Genomic DNA, 14,331 nt, shown 5'->3' on the forward strand with positions numbered 1-14,331 from the left:
CAAACACTAGTCAAATGGGAACAAAAATAAGGATTTTTGATTAAACACAAGTTCAAATTGGACCTAAAATGCTACAACACACACACACACACACACACACACACACACACACACACACACACACACACACACACAAAGGGAGCCTGTGGCTATGATTACAATTTAAAAAAACGAGCGGGGGCAAAGCACAGCGGGGGGGCCCGTTGCTGCGTCATGTCCGTTGAGCAGCCCCGAGAGGTGTATGTGGTAGGGGTAGGGGTAGGCTCTGCGCGCGGCGCGCTGTCCTTGCCTCGCTGGCTGCTGGCCGCCCCCGCCCAGAATCCCACATCCCCTTCCTGAACCCGCGTGGGGTTGAGAGCTCTTCAGCTTTAAACCCACACCGCAGTTTCTTCAGAAAATCTCCCGTTTCCCCAGTCCCTCCAGGCTGAGTAACGTGTGTAATTATTTGTCTTATTTCCTGAGTAGCTGTGAGCAGAGACTGTCATATGCATCTCTGCATCACTAAGTGTTTTTTGACTCACTGGCATCTGTGCTTGTCAGACGAAGACAAGAATATCATACCCAGATCCTAAGAGAACATGTGACGGGGGGGGGACCCGCTGGAGCAGAGCAGCTGGGGTGGCACAGGGGCCTGTAGCTGCGATGTGTGAATGGTGGATGGCAGAGCCAAGGCGTTCCTTCAGTTGTCCACTAGACTGGCAGAGCTGTCCAGAACACCTTTGTACCTCTGGAGGGCAGGGGGTGGGCTGACCCTCAGGACAAGGACAGCTCAGACCATTCCACAGCAAACAGACCGCTTGGGAGAGCAGAGTCCCCGTTGCCAGCAGTTGCGTTCAGAGGCTCGGCATGCTCTTCGGGCGCTTTCGGAGGCAGACCGTGTTGAGCAGGAGAGGGACTAGGTCCTCCGCAGAGCGCTCTTCACAGGGACCAGTCTTCAGGCCCCCGCTCGCGGCCGGGCTCTGGAGATGGAGGAGAATGAGAGCCCTGTGTCCCTGCCCTCGGGGCGCCTGCACCGTGCAGGCTGTGTTACTTTGGGTCTTCCAAAAGCAGACACCAAGACCCCCCAGGACGGTTAGATACCAGAGATTTATCGGAAGGTCAGTGAAGGATGGAGGGAGCGGAGAGGCCCAGAGAGCCTCAGGCCAAGGAGCAGGTCTGACGTCTGCAGAAGGAGAAGGGGCAAGAAGGACTGAGTAGGAAGCGTCTCAGCCCACAGCACAGTTCTGAGAAAATTTGGGCCTGGCTGATGAGGTTTCCCCTGGGGAGGAGCCCTGCGTGGGCCGGCCATCCCTGCCGCCATTGAGTCATTGGCGGAGAGTGGCCCAGAGAATGTGGCCTCTGTGCAGACGTGGTGAGTGTCCAGAGGGCAGCAGCCGGGACCGCTGGTCAGCTCTGCTCCAGAACAGGCTCGTTTGAAGGTAATCAGAAGGGCCAGCACTCTAGGGCCTTCACCCAGGGACGCTACCACACGGTTCCTCCCTGCTTTGCTCCCCCAGAGGCATCTCAGGGCTTCTGTGTCACGTGCCAGGAAGCGCCACGCCTGGGATTTTGGCTCAGATCCCTCTGACTTAACTCGAGTCTGTGCTTTGTTACCTAACACTGTGCGGCGTCCCGGGATCTCTCCCAGCTCCTGAGCCAGCATTCAGAGCACACACCTACTTGCCCACTGTCACCGTGAGCGCCTAAGTGCGTGAGTAGCAGTAAGTGACGCAGCTTAGCCCAGAACTGATTAGTAATTAGTTTATATCGGTGTGGGACTCTGACTTGGTCTGAACCAAGGTCTGTCTGATTCTGTGTACAGTTTACTCTGATTCCTACCTTCGACTTCATGAGGACAGGGCCCCAAAGACTCAGCTAGGGGAGCGGCAACTCCTGATATTCTCGTAGAACATACATGGTTTCGGGCTCCAGAGCTCAGAGAAGGCAAAGCATAGTGCTGTGTTTGGTTTTCTTTTTGTTTGTTTGTTTGTTTGTTTGCAGTACGCGGGCCTCTCACTGTTGTGGCCTCTCCCGTTGCGGAGCACAGGCTCCGGACGCACAGGCTCAGCGGCCATGGCTCATGGGCCCAGCCGCTCCGTGGCATGTGGGATCTTCCCGGACCGGGGCACAAACCCGTGTCCCCCGCATCGGCAGGCAGACTCCCAACCACTGCGCCACCAGGGAAGCCCTGGTTTTCTTTTGTTTTTCTTTTTTCTCCCCGCCAGTACGATATGGCTATCTTCTGGGAAAGCCCATGCCTGCTCGGCTCATCACTGATTTCGCCTTACTTATCTGTTGAATGCATAATGAATTATGAGAAAAGAGATGTAGCACAATTGCCCAACGAAACCCATATAATTCACTCCCAGTACATGTGTCCACGGAAAGAGCCTCAGCACAGGGCTTGGACGGCTGACGTCCAGTGCACCCCAGACCCCTGCGCCCAGGGCAGAGCCGAGGGGCCAGCAGGAGGATTGAGACGGGGCAGCGCGGGCCTTTGGAGTGGGTCTGGGAGCGCTGGCGCGTGAACTCATTCGCTGCACGGCCATCAAATGTACATAGGGAAGCGAGGGAATATGTGCGGACAGGTTTGTGTGTGCACATACCCAGAATTGTTGTTAAGATGGTAATCATCTGTACGTGGCTCCTCCACCGTCTTGGAGTCGTAGGGGAGCCGGGTCCCGGGGAAGCTCAGCCCGCGAGAGCCCTCAGGCAGGCTACCTAGGCCAAGTTGAGGTCTCCAGGTCCCTGAGGGCCGGTCTCCTAAAAACCATCCTTTTGTCACCTGGTAACCACTGGGACTGGGGAGAGAGAACTCCTTCGAATACTTGGTTTCCCTGCCCTCTTAGATATGCTGAAGGGAACGGACTGTGACTTTCTCCTGACTGCTTGGTCTCATCGTCATGATTATCACAATTACACACACTTTCACTTCCTTATGAATTGGCGCCGACTTGCTGGGCTTTAACTTTCCGTTTCTAATTCTTCAGCCTCCCCTTCCGCTAACAGCCGCTCCTCGCTGCTGTTGGTGTGCCTACCTTTGACAACCACGTCTTACCTTTTTAACTGGGGGATTCTAATATACTAGAGGCTGAGAAAGTAAATGTTTAAGATTATTAGGCTTATATGTAAATGAAGAGGCAGTGGGCTCTGGGAGGCTTGCCCTGCGTGCTGTAGCAGGAGTCGCCGTGTGCTGACCTCAGTGATGACTCTCTTCTCTCTCCGGGTGCTGCTTTTGCCTCTTCCCTGGTGTTCTGTCATATGCTGAACAGGGGAATTTGCTTGGAAATGTCTCCATTGAAGCAGGGTGAACCATCTATTTATTTTGATTTTCATCGCTCTGTTCTTTAGAAGATCACCTAGCCATGTCATTGTCTACGCAGATTGTGTGAAGCCACACTATCGTACTGTCATAAATTGAGCATTTTGTTGGATGTTGTGGAGAATATTATCTATATCATGTATTCTAGAGTCAGACAGAACTGGTTGGAAATCCCAGATAAACTCGCTGAGTTACCTATGTGAATTTGTATAAATCTTTCCAAGTCTCTGAGCCACTCTTTTGTCATCTACAAAATGGGGGAAATAAATGGCTGCTTCGTAAGTTGCGAAGCTTACGTGCTTTAGTGCATTGTCTTATTTAACACCGTGCCTGGAATATTGTGGACAGTGGGCAAATTATAGCTGTAATTCCTTTCTACTTCAAGCACCTTTTCCCCTGAAAGGGAAGCTGGGAGTCTCTTCCATGCTATCAAAAACTTGGGCATAGAACCTCCTGTCCACTCCCCCTGGTCTTTGGAGAGTCAAAACTTATCACCTCCCAGAGCGGCCCTTCCACAGACAGTTGGAAGCTCTGGCAACTAGGAAGTTCCTTTGTGTCAAGCGGCAGTTGGCCTCTGTTTCAGAAAAGGACAAAGCCAGCATCCATCCCTTGTAACTGAGGCTGACACTTAACGTTTTCTCTTGGTCTGCAGCGAACAGAGTATCTGCCAAGCCCGGGCTTCCGTGATGGTCTACGATGACACCAGTAAGAAGTGGGTACCAATCAAACCTGGCCAGCAGGGATTCAGCCGGATCAACATCTACCACAACACTGCCAGCAACACCTTCAGAGTCGTTGGAGTCAAGCTTCAGGATCAGCAGGTGAGTGCTGGGGTGACCGGCCATCCCTGCACACACCTCACACACATACACACACACTGGTGAAAAATGGTCAGAGAACAGCAAGGTCACGATTTAGAGACAAAGGTCTGGGTTCAGAGTCTGGCTCTGTATTCTCATACCTCAAGGTGTAAGACCTTGAGCAAACTAGCTTTTCTGAACTTCATTTTTCACAGCTGTCTTACACAGGCAGTAATCCACACCCTGCCTACCTCGCTGTGCTATTGTCATATTAGAATATAAATAAAATAATAGATGTGAAACAGCTTTGAAAAACATATTGTACGAATGTATCAGTATTATTCTCTGCCTGCGTACCCATAAGTAATATAGCTGTGAAGATTTTTGGTCCACCAACCCCCTGAGTCTTACTTTGGGGGGAATATCAAGATGATTTAAAGAATCTGGGATCATTCATCTCCGTAATAGTACATCCTGGACAAATCAGATGAGATAGTTTGTGAGTGTGCCGGTAAATACAAGGTAAGTCCACCTATGTCCGGGGTAGGTGTGTACACATAACTCGGACAGAGTGGTCTGACGTGTCGTGGACTGAAATAGAGACGTGGAGAAAGGGCTCATGTGGCTTCACCCCAGTGAGTTTGTTAGGGCTTCAGGCTCTCCCTCCAGCTCTCTTCTTAGAGATGGACAAGGACATTTTTCAGCAGTGAAGTTAACAGATCTGTAGTTTAGCATTTATGAACACCTCTGCCTTAAATAGGCAGCCTTTGTCAGTCAGCCCTTGGCTGAATTGAGCAGCAGGTTTGCTGCTATCTTTGCAAGAATCATCGTGTTTGCAAATAGAAAAGAGAGAACAGAAACTGAGGACTCTGTTTTTATTGTGTTACCTATTGAATGGGTTTCTGCTTTTGCCAAAACAGTCCTATTAAATTTCAGATTCTTGTGGCTAAAAGAGACCTCCTCACTTCAGAACCCCTGATCAAAGGTGATCTTTCTGACCTGGAACTCTGGGTACCTTCAGGGGCATCCCTGTCCCTTGTTGATGAGCCTTATGGACAGGCAGGTTATTCTAAAAAGCTTCTAGAAGCTGCTTCCCTTCTTCTAGTTCACTGATTCTAGCTGTGCCTTTTCGAGGCACACTGCACCATATGCTGCAGGATTTATAACACCTTTTTAGCCCCAACTATAACGACAACCAAAAACGTCTCCCACATTTCCCTGACAGCCAGGGCAGTTCCACCCTGGTACTCGCCTTTGACATAAGGCCCATTATCTCATGCAGTTCCTGAATCATAGTGGGTGTTCCCTAAGTGGCTGCTTTTATTATGACAAGTTTTCCATTCTCTTCATGCCTCTTGGTTGCCATGCAGGGCACGCCAGGAAGGTACCGTGGTGTGTGGGAACCAGCGTGAACCTTGTTCTCGGAAGCCTCAGCTTCCTTCAGAGGAAAGCACATGTTGGGGCTCATTTGGGAGGAGACCTTTCCTGCGTTCAGGGAGGGACTGGCAGCGGTCCTCAGTGGTCTCCTGGGGAAACGCAGAGACACTCTGTTGCCTCTGACCTAGAGATCTTCTGGGACCTGATGGAGGCGTTACCAACGTGGCCTTCCAGTTGGAATTACACGTTCATCAGACAGGCTCCTGGAACACGGTTGCGACTCTGCCCAGGTGGGTGGGACACATTAGCCGGGAACACAGAAGAGATTCTCAGTAAACCAAGGTATTAGAGAAAGTGGCAGGAAACCTGGTCCGTAATAACTTTTATGGACCCAGGAGAAAATATGGATTTTCACAGGTCTGATTTCCAGTCAGTATGGATTACAAGGTCAAGCATCTTAAGAGAGACAGAGATTCCTGGTCTTTTAACCAGAGGGGGATATCGTACATGTTCAGTGCTCTCTATGGCTTACAGAGCACTCTTCATGTTTATTATTTCAGTCCCCCAGTGACCCCATGAGGATAATGGTGTAAGAATTCTCTCCTCCGTTTTGCTAAACAGGTGGACATAAAACCAGGTGATCATTTGTGGGGAAAAGGACTGGTAAGTTATAGTATCATTAGCCAGGGTCTAACCTGAATCTCACATTAAAGGTGAAGAAACCAAAAGATGTTTAGTTGAGAATGAGTTATGGCCACTGAAAATGTTCGTGACTCTCAGGCCGAATTCATAGAAGTCGAGGGTCCGGAAGGAGGGACGCAGCAGTCCTGCTCTGCTCTGCGCTGGTTGCACTTTACCGTGAATGTTGGGACCAAATCTGAGTGCCGTAAGTGGAATCTGTAAGGAGGAGGGCGTCCAAACTGGTGGGAGGTCTGAAAGCAGCATTAGTATGTGGAACAGTTGAAGAAGTAGCAAGAGGTATTTACTTGGAGGAGAGAAAAACTGAAGGGGCCACGGCCGCAGTTTAAAAATCTCTGAAGAGCTCCTTCTCCATGTGGAGGAGAAATCTTACTTTTTCTGTGAAGCCCTGAGAACAGAACTAGGAATACCGCGTGGATACTACGATGAAGAAGATTTAAACTCCATAAAAGGAAGAGCTTTCTTATAAGCACACTATGGAAGAGGGACTGTATTGCTTTGTGAGCCCACGAGCCAGCAGGCCTTTTGGTAAGCATCCTGGGAAGAATGTCCCATCACTGGGTAGACATTTGGATGAGACCACAGAGGCCTCTGCCAACCTGTAGATCCTGTGAGTTTTAGACCCAGGTGAACATGTGGGTCAGGAAGACCATTCCCCAGCATCAGCTGCTTTTTCTGTAAAGGGCTCTTGACTGTTCTTACTCAGAAGCCTCAGAAACCTGTTAGACAGTATTTGGAGTTACAAGGTCTTCCTTGAAGAGAACCGGAAAACACGCCCACTTGTTCCTACGCGCCCCAAAATGAAACATGTGCAAACATTGTTAATTGTGGGCTCTTACACAAGAAGTGTGACCTTTTAAAATAGGTTTTACTGCAATGAGGTATCACCTCACACCGGTCAGAATGGCCATCATCAAAAAATCTACAAACAGTAAATGCTGGAGAGGGTGTGGAGAAAAGGGAACCCTCTTGCACTGCTGGTGGGAATGTAAATTGATACAGCCACTATGGAGAACAATTTGGAGGTTCCTTAGAAAACTAAAAACAGAACTACCATATAACCCAGCAATCCCACTACTGGGCATATACCCTGAGAAAACCATAATTCAAAAAGAGTCATGTACCAAAATGTTCATTGCAGCTCTATTTACAATAGCCAGGACATGGAAGCAACCTAAGTGTCCATCAACAGAGGAATGGATAAAGAAGATGTGGCACATATATACAATGGAATATTACTCAGCCATAAAAAGAAATGAAATTGAGTTATTGTAGTGAGGTGGATGGACCTAGAGACTGTCATACAGAGTGAAGTAAGTCAGAAAGAGAAAAACAAATACCATACTCTAACACATATATATGGAATTTTAAAAAAAAGTTTCTGAAGAACCTAGGGGCAGGACAGGAATAAAGACACAAATGTAGAGAATGGACTTGAGGACATGGGGAGGGGAAAGGGTAAGCTGGGACGAAGTGAGAGAGTGGCATGGACATATATACACTACCAAACGTAAAATAGATAGCTAGTGGGAAGCAGCCACATAGCACAGGGAGATCAGCTTGGTGCTTTGTGTCCACCTAGAGGGGTATGATAGGGAGGGCGGGAGGGGGACGCAAGAGGGAAAAGATACGGGGATATATGTATACATATAGCTGATTTACTTTGTTATACAGCAGCAACTAACACAACGTTGTAAAGCAATTATACTCCAATAAAGATGTTAAAAAATAAAATAAAATAAGTTTTATCCTTCAGCACTTGTCTAGATTAGTCCTACCAAAGCTTGGAGAATTAGTTTTAATATAAAGCTGATAAGGACACAGGTTGAAAGTAATAGAGTGGAAAAAGATGAACCTTAACAGACACTAAGCAAAGAAAATGGTGTGACTGTATTAATATTACACAAAGTAGACTTTAAGGCGAGAATTATTAGTGAAGATAAAGGACCTTTTTAATGATAAAAGAGTCAATTGAAAAGGATGACATAACAGTCCTAAATTTATAGGCATCTAATATATCTTCAAAATATATAAAGCAAAAATGGACAGATCTAAAGGGAGAAATAAAGGAATCCAGAAGCCTGGTTGGAGATTCTAACCATACCTGCAAGAGGCTGACTCAACAAGCAGACAAAAATAAGTAGACGTAGAAAATTTGAAGAGCATTATTAACCAACTTGACCTAATTTACATTTATAGAAACTACAGGCAGCCACAGTAGAATATACAGTCTTCTCAAGTGTACATTGAGCATTTATCAGAACAGACTACATGCTAGACCACAAAGCCAATCTCAACAAATTTTAAAGGATTAAAATCATAGAGTTTTTCTTTGACCACAGAGGAATTAAGCCAGAAATCAGTAATAGAAGGATAACTAGAAAATCTTCAAATGTTTAGAAATTAAGCAGTATACTACTAAATAATCCATAGGACCAAAAAAAAAAATCACAATGTAAACTAGAAAATATTTTGAACAGAACAATAGTGAAACTGCAACGTAGCAAAACTTGTGGGATGCAACTAAAGCACGGCATATAGAGAAATGTATAGCTAGAAATGCGTAGTTTAGAAAAAGAATGATTGAAAGTCAGTGACCTAAGCTTCCATCTCAAGAAGCTAAAAGAAAACAAAAATTAAAGCAACAAAAGTAGAAGGAAAAATTAAAAGCAAAACCAAAAATCTAATGAAATAGAAAGCAGATACACAATAGAGAAAAGCAAAATGTTCTAGTTTTTTTTTTTTTTTTTTGAAAAAAAGAGTCTAGATAGACCCACATATATATGGTCACTTGATTTATGACAAAGCCCCATTGCACTCAGTGGGCTAAAGATGGTCTTCTCAACAAATGATACCAGAACAATCAGATATCAATATGAAAAAAAAAAAACTTTACCCCTAGTTCACACTCTACCCCCAAATTAATTAAAAATCAACCTAGATATGCAAAGTAAATCAATAAAGTGTCTAGAAGAAAATGCAGGAAAATATCTTCATTATATTAAGGGGAAAATACAGGAAAATATCTTTATGACCTTGAATGGGACACACAAAGCATTAACTGTAAAAGAAAAAAAATTAAGTTGGACTTCTTTAAATTTAAGGAGTTTTCTTTGTTAAAAGGCCCCATTAAGAGAGTGAAAAGGCAAGCTACAAACAGGGAGAATATATATACATACACACACACATACACGTACATACATACATACATACATATGGGCAGGGAGAAAGGGAGAGAGAGAAATGAATACGACAAAGGATTCATATGAAGAATATATACAGAACTCCTACAAATCAAAAAGAAAAAAACAGACAACCCCTTAAAAATGAGCCAAATGACTGGAACAGGAGTTTCACAAGAGAGAAGAGAGCAGTGGAACAGAAGACATGGCCAGTGAGCACGTGAAAGTTGCTCTACATCATTACTCATAAGGGAAATACAAACGAAAACTGCAATCAGAGTACTGCACGCACACCAGGAAGGCTAACATTTAAAGGACTAAAGGCTAAAATTGAAAGGATACCAAATGTTGGTGAGGACGCAGAGCAGCTGGAGTTCCCATTATTGCTGGTGGAGGCGTCAATCAGTACAGCCTGCTTGAAAAATGGTTTGCCAGAACCTAGTAAAACTCAATATACACCTACCCTATAACCTACTCTTGGGTACCCACCCAAGAGAAATGAGTGTCTGTGTCCACTGAAAGACCTATATGAAAATATTCACGGCAGTTTTATTCCTAATGCCCAACAGTTAGAAACTACGAGAATGTCCATCAACAGGAGAATGGATAAGTTATTTATGGTATATCGAAAACTGGAATGTTATGTAGCAATCAAGAAAAAACTATATATTTATAAAGGCAGTGACACAGGTGAACCGCCTAGATATTATATTGAGTGAAAGACCGCAGAAACAAAAGTGTACATACCACATGAATCCATTTCTACGTCGTTCAAGAACAGGCGAAAGTAACTGATGGTGATACTCAGAAACGTGGACATCTCTGGGGAGGAGTGTATTAAATGAAGCTGATCCACACCCCTAAGTGGACTTGTAGTAATGCACATGCTCTAAGGAGAGTAAACAAAGGAATGGAACCATTGAGTAGGTACAGCCATTTTTAACTATCAGCCCGTAAGTTCTGTCTGTCAGTTAATGAACACTGACCACCTCTCGAGATGGTCAAGTGACAAATAGGCCATGTGTCATCTGCGCATATGTCCAAAACACATTGCATGGACTCTCCTTTTGTAGAAGGCAGTTTAGAAGTTTCAGAGTAGATCTTTTCAAATAGAAAATATAAATGTTTAAGTGGTCATGTCCATTGATCCAGAAATTCTGCTCATAGGAATGTTCACACAGGTATATGCACAAGGATATTCAGTCCAGCGTTATTTATAATATTTTCATTTTACATATGAAGAAGCTAATGCCAGTAACTTTTCCAAGTTTATTCAGCTGCAAAGTAATAAGGCCAGAATTTTAATCCTGAACCGTTTGACTCAAAACCCTCTGCTCAGTCCTTGTACCTAGTACGGTAGTTGTGTTCAGAGCAGTTGCAGACCCTTGTGGGCTATGTCTGGCTAGCAGACGTAGCACTCGGTGAGCAGCCTTTATAACGCTATGCTCTAGGTGTAGATGGATCAGAAATGATAACCCAAGAGCTGCAGTCGGAGGAGAGGCCAGCCATGTGCAGCAAAGAACCCAGAGAACTTCTGGAACAGCTTTATCACACTCTCCCAATCCAATATCCGAAAATCTCTAAAAGTAGAGAATCGATTTCTGAGGCTTTAGAGGTTAGAGCTAGGACCAGAGAAGGAATTATGGGAAGAAAGATTGCAGCTCATTATGCTGGCAGCCAGAAGCAGCACAAAGTCCTAGGCTACAGGCTTGGATTCTAAATTCAGTTCTACCATTACTTACCTTGTAACCTTGGACAAATCACTTATTCTCCCTGGGCCTCAGTTTTCCCAACTGTAAAAAGGGAGGATTGAGTTAGACATTCTCTCTGGTCTCTGAGTTCCTTACGCCACACTGTTCCTAGATTCTGCATAGGCATCCACCTCCCCCAGTTCCCGCTCCCTCTAAGTCCCCCTCCAAGAACATAGCCAACCAGAGATTTCAAATCTTAGGATTCTAAATCTCGCTTCCCCAGATCATCCCCTCAGGTACCTGGAGAGAGTATGTGATACACTGAAGAGTCTTCTTTTATCTTGCTTCAGTATCCCTCAACCATTCTTGATATGATGTGGTTTCCAGACCTCCTTCCATTTGAAACACATCCCTCTGGCTTGCTCTAGTTTGTTAATGTCCATTAAAAGTGCAGCACCAAAACCACACAAACACAGACCTTCTGGTATAGACTTAACCACGGCAGAAAGGAAGAGGGTCTTATCTCCCTCATTCTGGTCACTGTACCGCTATTATTGTGCCCTCTCATCTGAAGAGCTGTGTTAACCACAAGTCACTGTGCTTCTTATCATGCATGTAGCCACAAAACCTCCAGCCCTTTTTCTGACGATCTAGAGCTAAACCCAGAGAGAGAACCACCGAGGAACCTGGGTATAGATGTTGGCCAAAACTTCAGTGTCAGTATGTAACAACTAAGTTAAGAAACTCTTGTGTTTCTTTAGCTAATTTAGTACATGTGCTTCTCTCCCTCCGTCTCTCTCACTTGCTCGCTCTTTTTTCACTATAGGACAATCCAAACCTACCTTCCACCTGGCTGAGACTTGGGAAAAGGCTCTTGTGGCTGTTGCCCATATTTGCTATCCTCTGGCCTTGCTTTAGCCAACAGCACAGCAGGATGGAGCAGTAAAGGAGAGCAGTAAATCAGAGTTCTCATCTTAGTGCCCCAGCCAGCACACACGGTGTCTTGGCCGTGTCCCTCTGCATCTCCGAATCTTTTCCTGAGCTCTCCTCCCTGACGGGGGGGACAATAGACTGATTTATCTCCAATTCAGGTCACAAAACCCTAGAGCCTCAAAGCCAGAGGAGATCCGAGAAATCATCTTGTACCTCTCCTAAAGCAGAATCTTTCCATTGTATCACTAACAGCAGGCCATCCAGCCTTTTCTAGACTCTGCTTGCATATTTCCATCTCCGAGGACCTTAGTATTTCTCAGTTAACACTTGCTGACAACCTGTGTGCTAGCAGCTGTGTTAAGTGGTTTCATATGCATAATTTCTCCCCCGCCCTTCCCTACCCCCTCCTCCACCACCTCTGGCAACCGTCAATCTGTTCTCTGTATCCATGAGCTTTTTTTTTTTTTTTTTAAGATTCCACATATAAGATAGATCATACGGTTTTTGTCTTTCTCTAACTTCTTTCCCTTAGCATAATGCCCTTGAGATCCATCCATATTGTCACAAATGACTAGATTTCATTCTTTCTTACGGCTGAGTTATAGTCCATTGTGTATATACCATAGTTTCTTAATCTGTTCATACATCAATGGACACTTAGGTTATTTCCATATCTTGGCTATCGTAAATAATGCTGCCGTGAACATGGGGGTGCATATATGTTTCTGATTTAGTGTTTATATTTTCTTCAGGTAAATACCCAAAAGTGGAATTGCAGGATCATGTGATAGTTCTATTTTTAACTTTAAGGAACCTCTATACTGTTTTCTGTAGTGGCTGCACCAGTTTGCATTCCCACTGACAGTGCACAAGGGTTCCTTTTTCTTCATATCCTTGCCATCACTTTATTTCTTGTCTTTTTGATAACAGCCGTTCTGACATGTGTGAGATGATATCTCCTTGTGGTTTTGATTTGCATTTCCCTGATCATTAATAATTTTGAGCATCTTTTTTTGTATCTGTTAGCCATCTGTATGTCTTCCTTAGATAAATATCTATTCAGATCTTCTGCCCATTTCTTAATTGGATTGTTTTTTTTGCTATTGAGCAATACAGGTCCTTTATATATTTTAGATATTAGTCCCTTATCAGATATATGTTTTGCAAACACTTTCTCCCATTCAGTAGATTGCCTTTTCATTCTGTTGATGGCTTCCTTTGCTATACAGAAGCTTTTTAGTTTGATGTAGTCCCACTTGTTTATTTTTGCTTTTGTCGCTTTTGTTTTTGGTATCAGATTCAAAAAATCTTCACCAAGGCCTATGTCAAGGAGCTTACCACTTATATTTTCTTCTAGGGGCTTTATGGTTTCAGGTCACAAGTATGTGGAGATTAAACAACATGCTACGGAAGTGGGTTGAAGGAGAAATCAAAAGAGAAATTTTAAAAGTACCTGGAGACAAATGAAAATGGAAGTATAACATAACAGAATTTGTAGGATGCAGCAAAAGCAATTCTGCATTCTACTGCTAAGTTCATAGCAGTCAATGCCTACCTCAAGAAACAAAAGTCACAAACAACCTAACTTTACACCCCAGGGAGCTGGAAAAAGATGAACAAAAGAAGCCCAAAGTTAGTAGAAGGAAGGAAATGACAAAGATGAGAGCAGAAATCAATGAAATAGGACTTCCCTGGTGGCGCAGTGGTTAAGAATCCGCCTGCCAGTGCAGGGAACACGGGTTCGAGCCCTGATCCGGGAAGATCCCACATGCCGTGGAGCAACAAAGCCTGTGCGCCACAACTACTGAGCCTGAGCTCTAGAGCCCACGAGCCACAACTGCTGAGCCCACATGCCCCAACTACTGAAGCCCGTGCGCCTAGTGCCCGCGCCCCACCACAAGAGAAGCCACCGCAGTGAGAAGCCTGCGCACTGCAATGAAGAGTAGCCCCGCTCGCCACAACTAGAGAAAGCCCGTGCGCGGCAGCGAAGACCCAGCGCAGCCAAGAAAGAAAGAAAGGAAGGAAGGAGGGCTGGGAAAGAAAGGAGGGAGGGAGGAAGGAAGGAAGGAAGGAGGTGATCATTTTAAAAAAGAAGAAGAAAAAATCAATGAAATGGAGACAAAAAAAGACAATAGAGAAGATCAAGGAAACCAAGAGCTGATTCTTTGAAAATGTAAACAAAACTGACAAGCCTTCAGCCAGACTCACCAAGGAAAAGAGAGCAGACTCTGCTCACGTTAGAATGTCCACACCACCCAAAGCAATCAACAGATTCAACGCAATCCCTATCAAAATGCCACAGATGGGCTTCCCTGGTGGCGCAGTGGTTGAGAGTCCGCCTGCCGATG

The 14,331-nt window shown here is 45.1% G+C and overlaps 1 protein-coding gene across 6 annotated transcripts in view; it reads left to right on the plus strand.

The window, feature by feature from the left end:
* The window catches only part of EVL (Enah/Vasp-like), a 162,188-nt gene that overhangs the window by 95,585 nt on the left and 52,272 nt on the right, over positions 1 to 14,331 (plus strand). For all 6 annotated transcript variants that reach the window (XM_028496387.2, XM_055088713.1, XM_028496388.2 and 3 more), the window contains exon 2: positions 3,954 to 4,122. In XM_028496387.2, the coding sequence (XP_028352188.1) occupies positions 3,954 to 4,122 (169 nt within the window). The remainder of the gene's footprint in view (positions 1 to 3,953; positions 4,123 to 14,331) is intronic.

Source organism: Physeter macrocephalus, chromosome 11 (assembly GCF_002837175.3).
Source record: "Physeter macrocephalus isolate SW-GA chromosome 11, ASM283717v5, whole genome shotgun sequence".
Lineage (NCBI taxonomy): Eukaryota > Metazoa > Chordata > Mammalia > Artiodactyla > Physeteridae > Physeter > Physeter macrocephalus.